The sequence below is a fragment of the Passer domesticus genome, chromosome 1 (assembly GCF_036417665.1).
Source record: "Passer domesticus isolate bPasDom1 chromosome 1, bPasDom1.hap1, whole genome shotgun sequence".
Taxonomy (NCBI): domain Eukaryota; kingdom Metazoa; phylum Chordata; class Aves; order Passeriformes; family Passeridae; genus Passer; species Passer domesticus.
The window spans coordinates 75,841,841-75,856,427 of record NC_087474.1 but is presented as its reverse complement, the minus strand read 5'-3'; the positions used below and the strand labels follow the sequence as shown (position 1 = coordinate 75,856,427).

The following is a 14,587-nucleotide window of genomic DNA, read 5'->3' as shown; positions in this document are numbered from 1 at the left end:
GACATTTCCACGGCAGCGCAGAGCCCCGGTGAATTCCTTAAAGCCGGCGGCGCGGCACCGCCACCGGCGGCTCCGGATGCGCTCCAGCCCCGATCCGGGAGAGCGGCCGGCCGCCGGGGGACACGCACGGCGGGCCGGGAGCGCGGCCGGCCGGGCCCGCCCGGGAGAGCCCCGCGGGCGCGGCCGCCGGAGCAGCGGGAGGGCGCGGGGCGCCGCGTGGCACCTGGCCGCCCCCCCGCTCCCCCCGCGCCTGCCCCGGGCATCCCGCTGCTGCGCTGCCGGGCGGAGAAGGGAGGGACGGAGGAAGGGTGGGGGGGGAAAGTTGTGCTCACTCCTCTCCTTGGAGGCGCCCCTCCCTCCCCGCGACGAGGGCGAGTTAGAGATGCTATTTGCAACAGGCTGCTGCTGCTGCTGCCGCGGTAGCGCGTCCCCGGGAGAGGAGCCGGAGCGACACGTGATGTGTCTCCTTATCAGGGTGCGCGGGGCAGCGCGGGGGCGGGCAGGGGGCGGGGGCGCCCGCGGAGCGCGGCGCGGCGGGGTCCCTAACCGTGCCCATCTCTCCCCTCCAGGGAGGCGCGGAGGACGGGAAGTTAGCGCGGAGTTGATGAACTTTGCACATCCACAGAAACGCCATTTTGATTCCTTTTTCCGGAACAAGTTTGCGGCTCCCTCCCGTGCGCGCTCCCCCCGGCGCGCCCCCGCGCCCCCCCGGCGGCCCATCCTCCCGGCATGTCGCGGCGCAAGCAGCCCAGCCCCAGCAAAGTCCGGCGTAAGTACCGCGGGGCTGCCCGGCCGCGGAGCTCCCTCACAAAGGGCACGAGCGTGCCTTAACTCTGGAGTGATCTATTTCTTTTTTTTTTTTTCCTCTTCCTTTCTTTTTCTTAAGGGGGGGGCAGGAAGAAAGATGAGGAAAAATAAACTTCTGGGAGGGGGCAGGCGCGGGCGTGAGGACGTTGCAGCGTGTCGGCTGGTCGTGCGACTTATTTAAAAAATGAAATGCTTCTTAGAGGGGGGAAAAAAGTTTCCTTTAAAAAAAAAAAAAAAGGAGGAAAAAAGTTTGGCTGGCAGCGGTGGAGATGATGATGAGTTCGTGCAGCCTCCCTCTTCCCTTCCCCCGCTCCTCCCTCTCCTCTCCTCCCTCCGCGGCTCCTGTTTTTTTTTTTTTTTTTTTTTTTTTTTTTTCCCTTCCCTGTTGCAGACTTTCTACCAACCAGCGGCACCAGCCGCGGCGTTTTGCCTTCAGGACCTGATGCTCATCCATATTAAACCGTCTGAGCTCAGGAATCCGGCCAGATCATCCCCCCCCTCCTGCTGCAAAGTTTATTTTTAACCAGCCACCGCCACAATTTGGATGGGGCTGCGAGGAAGCAACATCTTCTAGCCCGGCTCGCCCCCGTCTCCCGAGCTTGCCTTTTAACTTTTCCTTCAGGCTTATTTTCCTGCCGGCGGTGGCGGCGGGTCCCGCGGCGGCCCCTGCCCGCTGTTCCCGGCTGGGAGGGCCGCGCCGGAGCTGGGAAGTTGGGATGAAGGCGCCCCTTCTCCGCAGGTAGAGCCGGCTTGCGCCGCGCATCTCTCCGCTGACTTTCCGCTCCCCCGGCAGGGCCGGGCGGCCGCGCCTGCCTTTCCTCGGCACCCTGGTACCTCTCCCCTCTCTTCTGTACCCCTCTTCCTTACTTTATTTGATTTTTTTCGCCTTTCCTCCACTTTCTCCACCCGCCCCCCGTCTTCCTCCCCCCCGTCCCGGTAGGGACGTGCGTGTCCTTTCCCCTCCCGGCCTGCGCGGCGGGGGCGCGGGGGAGCCGTGCCCGGGGAGGGCGGGGGGCGCTGCCCCCCTGGGTCCCCCCCGTCCCGCTGCCTTTGTGCGGTGCCAGGAACACATCCCTACGCGGCGGGGCCAGCGGCGGGCAGGGACGCCTGGGCGGCGTCACCACTACAGGAAGGAGCCGGGCAGCATCCGAAGCTGAGGAGGGGTGTCCGGGCCCTCGCCCCCTTCAGCCCCATCTTGGCGGGGGTGGGGGCAGCGGCGAGGCAGAGGTGACCCCCTCCCTCAGTGGCGGTGTTTGAGGTGAAAACAAAGTTTGTGGCGGCGCGGCTGCCGCCCCCCCGGCGCGGTGCCCGGTGCGGATGGGAGCCGGCCGAGCCCCGTCTCTGGGCGACTGCGCTCCCTCCCCATCGCCGTTGCTACGGGCCGGACACCCCCGGCGGCGCCGCGGGGGCCGCGCTGAGGATGCGAGGCAGCTCCTCCTGCCCAGCTCGTAGCACACGGGCTCGGCACCCCCCCGCCCCATCCGCCCGGGGTGAGGGGGCGCGGGGGTCGCGGGCCGGGCCGGGCCGGGAGCGGGGCGCGCCGAGATGCTGCAACTTTTTTTTTTTTCAGCAGAGGAGGGAGGGCGGTGGATTGAACTTTGTCATGTCGCAGATAAGTTTCCTTTGGCTTCTTCTCCCTGCACTTCTCCCCCGCCTCCCTCCGCACGCACGCTTGGGGTTTTTATTTTTTTTCTTCTTTCGTTTTTTAATAATTTTCCCCGTTTCACTTCTGGGCTGCGATATCTTCGCCTGCTCGGCATCCTCGCGGGGTTGCGCAGAAGGAGGAGAGCGCTTCTCCTGGCTCAGCACATTTCCCTGCCCGGGCCGCTGTGCTGGGCTGCGCACCCCGCGGAGGCCCGGGCGCCTCCGTGCCCCGCCGCCCTCCCACGGCCGCGCCGCCGTGTCCGGCCCGCAGCTGATGCTCTGGTCCTGCTCGCCGAGGAGCCAGCATCCTGCCCGGGAGCCACTGGGCTGGCTGCTGCAGGGAAGGCGGGGGGCATACCAACCATTCAGTTTTAATCCCAACTCCCTCTTTCGCCTGTTTTCTCTTGGAGATAAGATCAAGTGTATTTACTTATTTGAGAAAGTAAACATCTAGTTCAGTGTGATTTGGGGGCAGTGGTCTAGGAGAGACAGCCAGTGCAGAGGATGTTTCCTACCATTCCAACATCCAGCCCCATGGCTTGGGAAAGAAATGGCTTACTAACAACAGGAGCAGTTGCTAAATAACGCCGTGTTGTCACTCCTGCAGTGCACAGTAGACAGCTGTTATGATGGCTGAAGTTTTTTCGTTGAGGTCGGTCGTTTTGACACAAGCACTGAGTTTTGTTACCGCAGTTCCTGTTTTCCACAGGGTCAGCGTGCGTGAAAGGGATGCAGTGACTCAGGGTCAGGCCAGCCATATTTGTTTTAGGTTTTAATTTTCTCTTTGAAGACTTAAGGGTATATAGTCTTTTCTTGGTGGGCCTGCATAATGCCGATTAGCCTTAACCGGAGTTGGGTACATCCAGGAAAGAACAGGCCCTTTTGTTTGTTAGAATCCCAGAAACAGCATGAATCCATCATCCAATCAATCAGAGTACCAGGGCTCTCCCTCACCTGCCGGCAGGGACGCATCCAGCCTCTCATGCTGCAGGGCAGCTGTTCCCGAGTGAGTGTGGCCTCTTTTGCTCCCTCACCTTCCTCCTCCTGGCATCCGTATTTGGAACTGAATTCATATCGTGTAGTTGGAAAAATATCATCCTTTAAGTGCAATTGGGTAAACTTTTATTCTCCTTTCACTTCGCAGACAGCTTCTAGTTGTCAAATTTTTGTTTGCTCATCAGAAGTGACTATTTGTGTAGCCACTCTTACACATGTCTTTTGAGAACTAACAATGCTAAAGAATATATATATATTTATTTGGCTTACATAGCAGAGTGTTGACTGTTTTTCTGGGGTTTTGGGGTTTTTTTGTTGGTTTTTTTTTTCCCATCTGGATCTGGGTGTTTGAAGCATCTTATTCTGTCTTAGCTCACCCAGGTTGTGATCCCATTCTTAACTCTTTACAGTATTTGGTAACCCTCTGACAAAATGGCTTTTCTTTTTGATTGAGGATTGGGAAGTAACTTCAAGTTTGAAAACTGGGAAAACTGAATCTCTTCAGTACCTGTCAGTAGTATGTGTGATCTCTTTTGGTACCAAGATAAGTGCAGTGTTTCCCAAAGTGTACAAACACTGACCTATGTAGTGCTTTCCTCACTCCTTAAGGATATTATCACTTTGCCTATGTTGAAGTAACACTACAGTCATAACAGTAGCTTGACTTTAGTCTGTGAAACTTTCTTCTTAAACAGAAATAGTTTTAATTGCTCTCAGTTGGATTGGATTTCTCATTTAAATAAGAACTGGTGATGCACTTACACTGTATAGATTAAAAACATATAGATAAATCCCTTTGGTTATATTCATTATCCCTTGTAAAAGTAGGTGGTGCTTAGAAGGTCATAGGATAAGTGTTGCTAAGCAGCTAAACAGAAGGATGCTAAAATTAACCTGAGTGTTTTTGAAAAGGATTCACTTTTTAAGTTGCAATATTTTTTTAATTGACTTAAAATACACCTTTTGATAGTAAGACATCAAAAAAAAATGTATACCTAGATGCATAAGTAAAGCTTTCCAGGGGACTGTGTCAAATGTTCAAATTATCTACATATAGAAGTAATTCTACCCTCCCCCAGTACACCTAAATTTTACTAACATCGGGCCCTTGATCTGTGCCCTTTGCAAATGTCCCTCCAGAGTTATCTGTTGCTCCAGGAGCATCTGATGTATGTTGGATAGCAGCCTGTAGGGACAGTCTTGGGAAAAAAGAAACTGCAGAAGTTCCCCAGGAACAGGCAGAAAACAAGTAAATCCTGTTAGTCTGAAATCTATGCATGTGTGGAAAAAGCCCCTTTTAACTTTTTGATGAATGATGCCTAAGTTTGGAAATCTCTGTTTTAGGTGTACACTCTTAAAACATGTGAAATCATGCCTTCCTCTTTCAGCACGATAAAGGTTGTTTTGAAATGAGTGTATTATTGGACCGTGTTACGAGACCAGTTTGCGACTGCTGCCTTGTTGATGTGGTAGCTTCTTTCTTGGGAGATAATTGTCTGTAGAGGAGGATGGTAGTGCTGCTTTCTGTTCTGCTGAAGGTAGTGAGAATGCTTCTTGCTCTCTGTCTTCCACCTCCTTTCTGAATTCAAGCAAGATGGACAGTCATAGGGTTACAGCTTTAAAATATGCCTTTTCAACAGCATTCTACAACTTGGAAAGGGGCCAGGAACTGCTTCGTGTTCTTTTGAGAGCAGCTTTATCATGGATGGAGTGCTCAGGTACCCTGCAGCTTTGCTGGAAAGTCTTTTATGGAGCAGATGTAAACTTTGAGGGTGAGAAGGAATTGCCTTCTGAGACAGTGCAACAGCTTTTTTCTTGTTTTGGGGTAGGAGACTTGAGTAGTTGTTGCTCAGCAGTTGAAGCAGATTTTCTTTGGGAATGCACATGAGGAATCCTTTCTCGGTGTGCATTGTTTTATTTTGTTTGCTTGTTTGTTGCTTTCTTTTTTAATATCCTACATAAACCAGCACCTGTGGGAGCTGTGGCTTCCCCCTCTCCCCCACGCACATTTAGAAGAATCTTTACAGGCAATGATTTCAAAGGCAGAACTTGGGTGACATTCTGGGAATGTCACTCTCTGGTGATACACTGAAAAGTTAAGGTATTTGTGTGGAGCCAGGATGGGCTTGAAACTTGCAGAGCTTTGCCAGGCCAGGTTTGGTTATCAGCATTTGATTACAAATGAGCATAGGTGAGGTTGGCTGAGGTGGGAAGTGCTGGCTGTGTTCTGGGGTACTTCTGAACAGGAATTTCAGGAGCATTGACTCTTTGTTCTTCTTTGGTGCAAGAAATCTGATGATGGCTTATCTTTGATGTCTGCCAGTGATGTTTTTCCCACCTGAAGGTGTTCCCTCCACCTCACCCTATACCACCACTCTGTTTTGAATAGCAACATTTGAGGGCCAGTGACTTTAAAGAGTACAAACTTCTGAGACTGCAGTACCTCAGCATCTCACCCTCCTTCCTTCAGTGTTTTACTTGGAGCAGGGTGACAGAAGTTATTTAGAGCTTGTGCTAATGCTTTATTATGAAATGTTGAAAGCAGAAATAATTGCCAGCTGGGGCATATGCTCTGGGCTCCTGTTGAGCGGCTTGTTCATGTTGTGGTGGAAAAGGGTCAGAACAAGGAAAAGGGCCTGGACAAAAGGGAGAAGAGTCAGTGGGATACTTGGCTTGTGGCTGCTCTGGTATGAAACCTGTTAGAGCAGCCTCCTGCAGGCAGAGAAGAATCGTCCTGATGTCACTGAGCAACGCCTGGACCTGTGCTTCCTTTAGAAACAGCACAGGCCTTCAAGTGTGTCTTGCTCTTTTTTTTTCCCCCCCTAATAATAACATTTCAGCCTTCAGGTTGGCCAGCCTAGCAATCAATAAAGGTGGTTGCCTTTGACTAGGTGCTTTACAAAAATACATAGTTGATGGGTGGTGACTGTTTATTCAGAATGATTCAACTAAGTAAGGCTAAGGGAATCTGAATACCTCTTTAAAGATGCAGAGAGAGGCAGCTGTTTCAACAGCAGGATTCATCTGCAGAGCCCCAGCCATCCACAGAGGTGTTACAGCAAGGGAAAAGAAAAACTGTCAAAATCCCCCAGGGCATTGTTAGGCTTCTGAGCTAAAACAGGTATTCAGAGGACCATTAGAGAGGGAGGCCTTTCAGGTCTTGATGACCTCTCTTGTCTCCTTTGCAGCCTTCCTGTAGAAGCATGTGGAATGCAACTTTCAAATTCGTTTTCCTGCATCTAACCTTCCTGAGTAAAAATGTTTTTTTGTTTAATCTTATTTACTTATATACTCTCAGGATTTTGAGAGATCCTTTTCCTTTTGAAGAAGACATCCCTACCTACATCCTGCTGTCTGAAATTTCTTTGAAGATCCATTTGCACAAGGGATGTTATTTGTGTAAGGCTCTGAAAGTGTGGGAAAGGTACTTGCATGCAATGGCCAAGTAACTTCCCAGTATCAGCTTTGAAAAATGGAATTTAGACTTTCAAGTCACTCTGGATAAAAAAAAATGTGTTAAGCTTCTTGGAAATTTTCTGTGCTGATGTGCCTAAGTTACTTGTTAATTTGGTTCTAAAAGAGAAAAATATTTTGTGATTAGTAGTGGAAATTCCAGCCTCTCATACATCTCCACTTGGCATCTCCTGGTAGATACTTTAACAGGTGTTAGCTTGTGCTTTCTTGAAACAGCATAAATGTACCCGTAGGTGTTTTAGGAATGGGGACTTGCATTATCTGTCCTTTGAAAATGGAGGATGATCAGCCGATGACAAACTTTTTTTAGTTAATTTAGGTATGTGCTTCCTGTATGAGGATAAGAGAAACAAAATGCTCACATTGAAGTGTGGCTGGCTTTTGCTTTTATTGTATGTAGTTAGCTGGCTTTAACTGGAGCCCTTGTTAGTCCTGTTTCATACAGCAGGTGATGTCAGTGTTCAGGTGTATCGGTACCTGGGAGTGCTTTGTTCAGAGCTCTTGCATCACAGCAATAAATTCCACTGCTGTGTTCAGGCTGGACTCCTTCACACTGGTAACATTAGGGCTTGGACAAGAGAGAGCAGCTTTGGATTTTGTACCAATATGCAGCACTACTTCCTTGTTAATTTGGACCACTCACAGTTTTGGCTAGGGAAAGACCCTAGTTTAAGTTCCTCTTTTTGTTACACAAACTGTATTTTCTTAATTAAATTAAGTTCATCACATCTCATCGCTCTTTGTGTTTTGAGAACATGAGAAGCAACCAGGTCATGAATACCTGTGTGCTGCTCCTCACCCAAGTGTGCATTTTTTTTCTGATGTTGATGCAGTTGCCAGTGTATTGCGGAAACACACAAGGTTTCTGTGGCATCTATGTGCATGTGCTTACCTGCTTCATCCCCTCCTTTTCCCCAAAAGCATTAAGGTATCCTGAAATGGTCTTCAGCTGGATAACTTGCAGCACAACTCACATACTTAGCTGTGTGTGCATCCTTATGCTTTTGGGGGTGAGGGAGCAGGCTTGCTTTCATAGTAAGGCACTGAAGGTTCAGGAAGTGGAAGCACGCACCATAGAAGGCAGCTGTAGAAGAGCTGTAGCTGGATTACGAAGGGATTCCATTCGTGAGGTTTGACTGTATTTTCCAGGGGAAGAACTGTGAGTGCAGTGACAAGTGCTTCTCTACAGAGATGTAACTTACGTCTTGTATTTAGTTGTTGAATATATTTTATTTTGGTCTGTTCTTCCAACCACTGCATCATTTGTTTTTCTACCTTATCAGATGGCCCAGCCAGGTGTTGCTAAGTACATCCTACTGTATTTCCAAGTAACAGTCAAGACTGTAGGCATTGGCAGCTTCTGGAAGAAGTCTTGGACCAACTTCCCAGCCCTTCCAGCAGATAATACAGCAGACATGCATTACCAAGCATGTCTTTTCTGCTTGGTAAGATCTCCTGTCACTCTCTGGACTGTCAGGAACCTGAGTGTCCATGTGAAAGGGTAAAGAGAGCTGTATCACAGTGCCCCCGTTTCCCTGGTGTAAACTTGCTTTATTGTTGGAAACTGCTTTTGTTCAAAAAGTGAAGATTTCTTTTAATATCAGTGTTGCCTACACTTTGTGGGAGAAGTATTCTCCATCCTCTGTCTCCATTCCTCCTTTTTGCAAAATTGCTGTGTCTTTTTTGCTGAGTGTGCAGTGAGTACTGTGTACAGCCAAAGCAGGGGGTGAATTTCTAGGGGTGAGGGAAATGATCCATACCTCAGAGTGGATGCCAGTTACCTTGGGAGGAAGCCATGCAGGTTATAAACTCAGCAGAAAGGATCTGGTGGATTCTGTAAACTCTGTGGCCTCAGTAAGTGCAGTTTCAAGCAGTTCCCAATCTCTGCTTGCAAAGCTTTTGGAACTTGTAAGCTCTTTAAATCTAGTGACTGAGGATTTTCCATGCTTCCCTTTTCCCTTGAGGGAAAAAAAAAGAAGTTAGAAATAAATAGTAAGGTTACTCATTTTAAATGCTCAAAAACCAACAAACTAAAGTTGAGGTTTTCACAGAACAAGTAAGTAGATAAGGTGAACAAGGATCATGCCCCGTTACAGTTGCTGTTCCATGTTTAAAAAATCAATAGATATTTAAATAGTAGGTAGAAGTAGAAAACGTGTCTTCATTTGAATCAACAGCAAAATTCTTTCAGGCTTCTCCGGACTAAGATTTTATGTGGGGTATATACAGCTGAAAGCTCTTGAGAATTTATAGTATGAAAGATGCCAGGAAACTTTTAAAAACTGAAATACTAACAGTGTCTTTGTATTTTTTTGGTGTTTGAAATTCCTATAGGTGTAGTTACAAAGTCAGTGCATCTGTTTTAGGAGGTTATTTGATAAACAGCAAATGGAATTTGCAGTATCATAGTCTATTTTGACTAAATTCTTCTGTCCAGGTTTTGGGCATCGTTGCAAGTCTGGCTACTGCTGTGTCTTTTTTTTAAATCCTAGAGGTTGTGCTTTTTTCTTGAGTGTATTCAGTCTAGTGAGTAGGAGTAGGACTTGTCCTTCCCAGGCCTGTGCTTCCCTGCAGGAAAAGGGGAATGTAGAGAATTCTCCCCGAGGATGGATTTGGGACAGAGATGGCCCCTGTGTGTTTGGGGCCAGAGTTTTTATTTGCACCATTGCATAACTCAATCTCCATAGAAAGAGATGTGGGTTAGTGGCTTTGCAAGGCCACATAGGCCACAGGCTTGCACGTGGCCATGGTCTGCCCCGAGCCGACGTGTGCTAGCACCGCATTGTAGATGTACTGATGCCTCCCTGGGGTTGTCCCGGAGATTCAGGACAGAAGGATCTGCTGTTGCCTGACTTTCGACCTCGTGCATTGGCAGCCTCTCTTGTGCTTGCATGGCCTGAATCGACTGACTTGCAGTAAATGTTTCCGTTTGTGTGCTCGCTGTCTTTTCAAAATGATTGCTAAAAAGTATTTGGGCCAAAAATAATCTACACTGGACAAGAAGATGCCAGCAGCATGTGCAAATTGCATGCTGTAGTTACTGTCCCAGCTACTAATTCAAACAGAGCTGCACAGATGTGGATTAGGAAAGTCCAGACTGCTGATTTAAAAATTTCCAGTATTTCTGGTAATGGATGTTTATGTGAGCTGCCTAGTCCAAAGACCCAGGAAATGATCTGGTGGTGGTCTTTGTTTAATTCCTGGTATACAGATGCCAAGTGTTATGCTTTGATTTCCTACGCTGTAAACTCTTCAGGGCAGGGATCAGCATTCAATTACTGAGTTTTGAAAAGCCACCTAACACACTGTGGAACCGACCTGCACAGCACTACCTCAGTATAAATGTTTAATTATAACTATCTTCTTACCCCATAGTGGAGCCTTTCCATATACCAAGGTAGAGGCATGCTGGGAGCCTGCACTGCTCCTGCTGAGGTGTCTCCTCATAAATAGACAGCTTTGGTTGCAAAGCAGCATTTGGGCAGCTCTCATAAACACCTGCTTTGCACGTGAGGGACAGATTATTTATTGATTTCTTTTCTAGGCAGTATAGGTGCAAGTATATATACCTGTTCAGGAGTCTGCCTCTGGTTGTTTGGTTTAGAAGCAAATACCTAGCTTTAATATGTGTTCTAAACCACCAGTCAAATCACATTCTTCTCTCTCCTTTTTGCTTTAGGTCTGTACGTAAAAGGGACAAATATCAGGGTTCTGAAATTAGGAAATTAGAAGGAGAAACTGGGAATAGAAAGATGTCACCCCCTCAGTATGTCACCTTCCCAAGATGAAATGAAGAGCAGTTGCTGGCTCTTACCATTCACAAAGTAATTTCATTCTGTTGCCTTGAATGACTTCTGTTGTAGTTTTAAACTGCATTCTTAAATCATCCCAAAAGTGATGTATGTATCATTCGTTATGTTTATACAGCATAAAAGCATATGGAGTAATGGAAACATGTATGAATTAGACCTCCAGAGAAGACTCCCATTTTAATCAGGTTACTTACTTGGATTAATCCAACCCAAATTTAAAACACATGGGCTCATGTACTAAACTAGTTGCACTTTCAGCACTCCAGGGGTCTGTCTGGGAGTTTATCGGTGCATTGCTGTAGTCTGTTCCAGCCAGCTTTGCAGAAGCAGTTTGGTGTTACTAAGGTTGGAATAAGCTGATGTCAGATTTTTGTCCACAGTGCATAGCAAGTAGAGGTCAAACACTTGTACAGCCGGTGATACTATGACTTGTTAAGAATGTACGCAGCAGGTCGCTTTTCAAAACATCTTTTGAAAAGCAGCCTGTGAGAGCAGTGCCATGTAGAAGAGACACGCATCTTCCTCTGGCATCAGCAAATGGATGCATCCTATCACATTGGACTGCTGAGCATGTTTAGTCATGTTACTGTAATAAGCTCTGAGAACAGGAATGGGTTCTGCCCTGTTGTGCTTCGGGAAGATTTGAATGAATTTGACTGGTTTGTTCCAGGGAAACTTGTGTTTCTATGTGCTGCTTTTGTGCTCAGTACAGAGAAGTAAAGAATTGCATTTGTTTCCGTGGCTGAAGGAGTGTTTCTTTGCACTGCAGGATTGCTAACATTACAGTACCTAAATTCTTACTCTTTCAAAGAGATAAAACTAAAAGCATGACTCCCAGAATTATCAGTGTTTCTGGTGCTGGTAGTGTACAAACCTGTTTGGTTTTGGGACTCCCCTTTGCCCAGATGAACTTGAGTATTAGGGAGCTTTCTTGTGCTTCCAGCCATAGCCCTCAGGCATCTCTGTTTTTCCTGCCCTGGTGAATCATCCTCCAACATACACATATGTAAATTTTAAACTGTGCCTTGGTGGGGGTTACCATCTTCATCCTTATTTTTTTTTTCATCTTTTCCTGATAGCACACAAGGTATTTTCTGAATTTGCTGGGGGGGGGTTGTGTGTGTGTGTGCATATGTCAGTGGCAAGTCTAGCTCAAGCCAAGCACTGATCCTGCAGACACTTTAAACGCAGATACAATTCTGCTTAAGCAGGTTGTTCCTTTAAAGTCAAAATACTGCATGGGCAAAAGTTAGGGGAAGTGTTTCGGGATTGGGGCCTGCCTTAAACTTTAAGAAAAAGTATTGGTGACACAAGCCAGAGTCTTTAACCCGTGTGAGCCACATCTCCAAACTCACCTCACCAACTTCTGAACTTCTTTGAGAGGCACTGCTCAGCCCCAAGGAATTGCCACAGCTCTTGCAGCCTGAGAAGAGTCAGTTTTGAAGAGAAGTGGCCAGAAATATGGCCATGAACTCAGACTTCTCCAATACACGGTCTGTGCAAGAGTTAAATGAAAGTACTCCAGCAGCTCATGTGCTCTCTGTGTGCGCATACTTTCCTAATCTTGACATGGGGTCTGAGCTGCAGGCTCTGAGGGTGTATGTGAAGCTGGCTTGGCTGTCACCTTTTCACTCCCTGGATCTGGCTGTGGCTCAGCACAGGGACGCACCCCGCCGCTGGGATTACTGGCTGCAGAGAGCCAGCTGCCTAAAACCTGCCCGCCTGGGACAGGCTGGCCCAGAGGTGCCCTGGCACACCTCTCCTGCCTCACACTGCTTCCTGCCCTCGTGGGGAGCAGCAGAGGGAAGAAAAAGTGCTCCACTGGCCTCCCTTTTCTGTGCCTGGAAGATCTCTTGTGCCGTTTTGTGCACTTGGGTCAATCGGGACGAGCTTTCTGCTCCTCTGTCATCATTTGGCTGGAGAATAGCTGCCTCCATGGATGGGTCTGCTTTAAAACAGGAGCAGCTGTATGGAGTGGTCTCCATGCTGGTGGGCTGTCCCTGCACATGGGGAGAGGAAAGGCAGAGCACGTGCTTTTCTCCTCTAGGTGACAAAGTCCTAAGGGCAACTTGGTCTCTGGCTCTCCGGGAAGAGAAGCTGCAGTTCTTTCAATCCACAGCACCCTGTCAAAAATCACTGAGCATTTCTGACCATAGGCTGGAAATGAAAGCTGCCAGTCTTTTTTTCCACTTATGTTTTTTCAGAGAGGCTGCCAGTGGCCACCTTGCCCCACCCTGCAGACGTGTGGGCGGGAGTGGGGGTAGCCAGCAGGAGGGAACATCACCAAAAAGGCAGAGTGATTTGGCTCGTGGCCACACACAGGAGCAGGAACAGCTGCCTAGATGGCCCCCGGAGCCTCACTGATGTCAGCATAACCAGCGCTCCTTAAAACGCAGCACCGTGTGTGGGGGGTGACGGGGAGCAAGGCTGGGAGCAGCTTGAGGGGGTTAAGCAGAACATAAAACCACTTCCACAGTTCTTTTTTTCTCTCCCCTCTTCTAAACAGACCTCTACTTTCTATAGGAATGGGAAGGGTTTGGGTGAGTGAGAGTTAGGAGGAATTCATAAAACTAAAGCAAGTTACCAAAAGCAAAGAGCAGAAGGAATATGCATTGTAAAATTTGCATGTGGCTGCAGTGTGTCTGTTTGCTTGGGTTTTTTCCTTCTGAGAGAAGTGTGGCTAGGAACAGTTCGGCACTGTTGGATAAATCTGTCAATGCTGTTCCCTCCTTTGTCCCCTATGTTGTCTCTGAGAACCTCTCACACTGTGACAGATCATACTGTCAAAGACCATACTGTGTTTGAAAAGTATCTGGCTTGCCTTGGGATGCTGTATGAAATACGGCAGGATGTGGCATCCTGCAGGGAGCATGTCATGTGCGCTTACTTGGCCTCCTGCATGTGCTTGAGCAGAGGAAGGGAATGCACATCAGAAGAGCCCAGTTGTTCGCAGCTTCCTTCCACTCCCCTTGCTTGTTCCAGAGAGGCGGCACTCCGTGTCACCCATGAGGTTTACCAAAGCTGCCTTTCCTGGTGTGCTGATAACCACGTTCCCTGATGGAGATGCCTCTGCATTGTTCAGGGTGGAGGGGGGATTTCTCTCATGACTTCCATGATGTGGGATGCACGGTGCAGAATTACTCCTGTCGTAGGTACTGGACTGGATGAATGTGAGTTCCTCTCAGGCCAAAGATGGCTTTTTCCAGTTTAGTAGCTAACATAGCAGTTTCCAGAAGTCACAAGAGAATCTGACGTATAGCTGGAAGTGCTGAGGGAAGAGGATACCAGCTTTTCCAGAACTGTGCAGCTCAATCACAGAACGAGGTTGGACTGGACATGAAACTGGATTCCAGGGTGACGTGGTGATTGCCGCCTGTGCCGGCTTTGCTTCTTCCCACAGCTGGGGAGTTGATTCTCCCAGTAGGCCTGTGCCAGCATAGTCCTGCTGCTAGTCTTGTGGTGTTATCCCAACACAGAAGTCGTGCTTTGAATGGCTTGCAAAGTCGTAAGCAGCACGCAAATCTAGGCGACAGGGGTGAGCCAGCCTACCCAGGCTTCTTGCAAAGCTGAATTTGCAAAATGCTTTCTCCATCAAGCGCAATGTAATAATAAGTTGCAGGGATTCTGTCTTGAAAAACAAACAGTGAAACACAGGCATTGGGGGGGAGAGTGTTGTGCTCTTTTATAAGGCTCTTGCTTTTTGTTAACTCAGGTTAACTTTATCAGCTGGATTAATTTTTCCCGTATAATTCCAGAATTATTGTAGTAATTAGGAAAAATGACATAGGGTCATGGCCTCATATGTGGCCGAGTAAGCATATAGTCACATTCTTTTCAACTGGGACAGTGGCATG

At 48.2% G+C, this 14,587-nt stretch overlaps 1 protein-coding gene across 5 annotated transcripts in view; it reads left to right on the top strand.

Moving 5' to 3' along the window:
• The first annotated feature begins 358 nt into the window (after window positions 1-358).
• RREB1 (ras responsive element binding protein 1) overlaps window positions 359-14,587 on the top strand; it is a 121,953-nt gene continuing 107,724 nt past the window's right edge. For 3 of the 5 annotated variants that reach the window (XM_064425276.1, XM_064425282.1, XM_064425351.1), the window contains exons 1-2: window positions 359-475; window positions 570-769. In XM_064425276.1, the coding sequence (XP_064281346.1) occupies window positions 730-769 (40 nt within the window). In that variant the 5' untranslated portion in view covers window positions 359-475; window positions 570-729. Of the gene's footprint in view, window positions 476-569; window positions 770-1,196; window positions 1,547-14,587 lie in introns of those variants that run through there. The other 2 variants (XM_064425329.1, XM_064425308.1) reach the window with 1 other exon arrangement.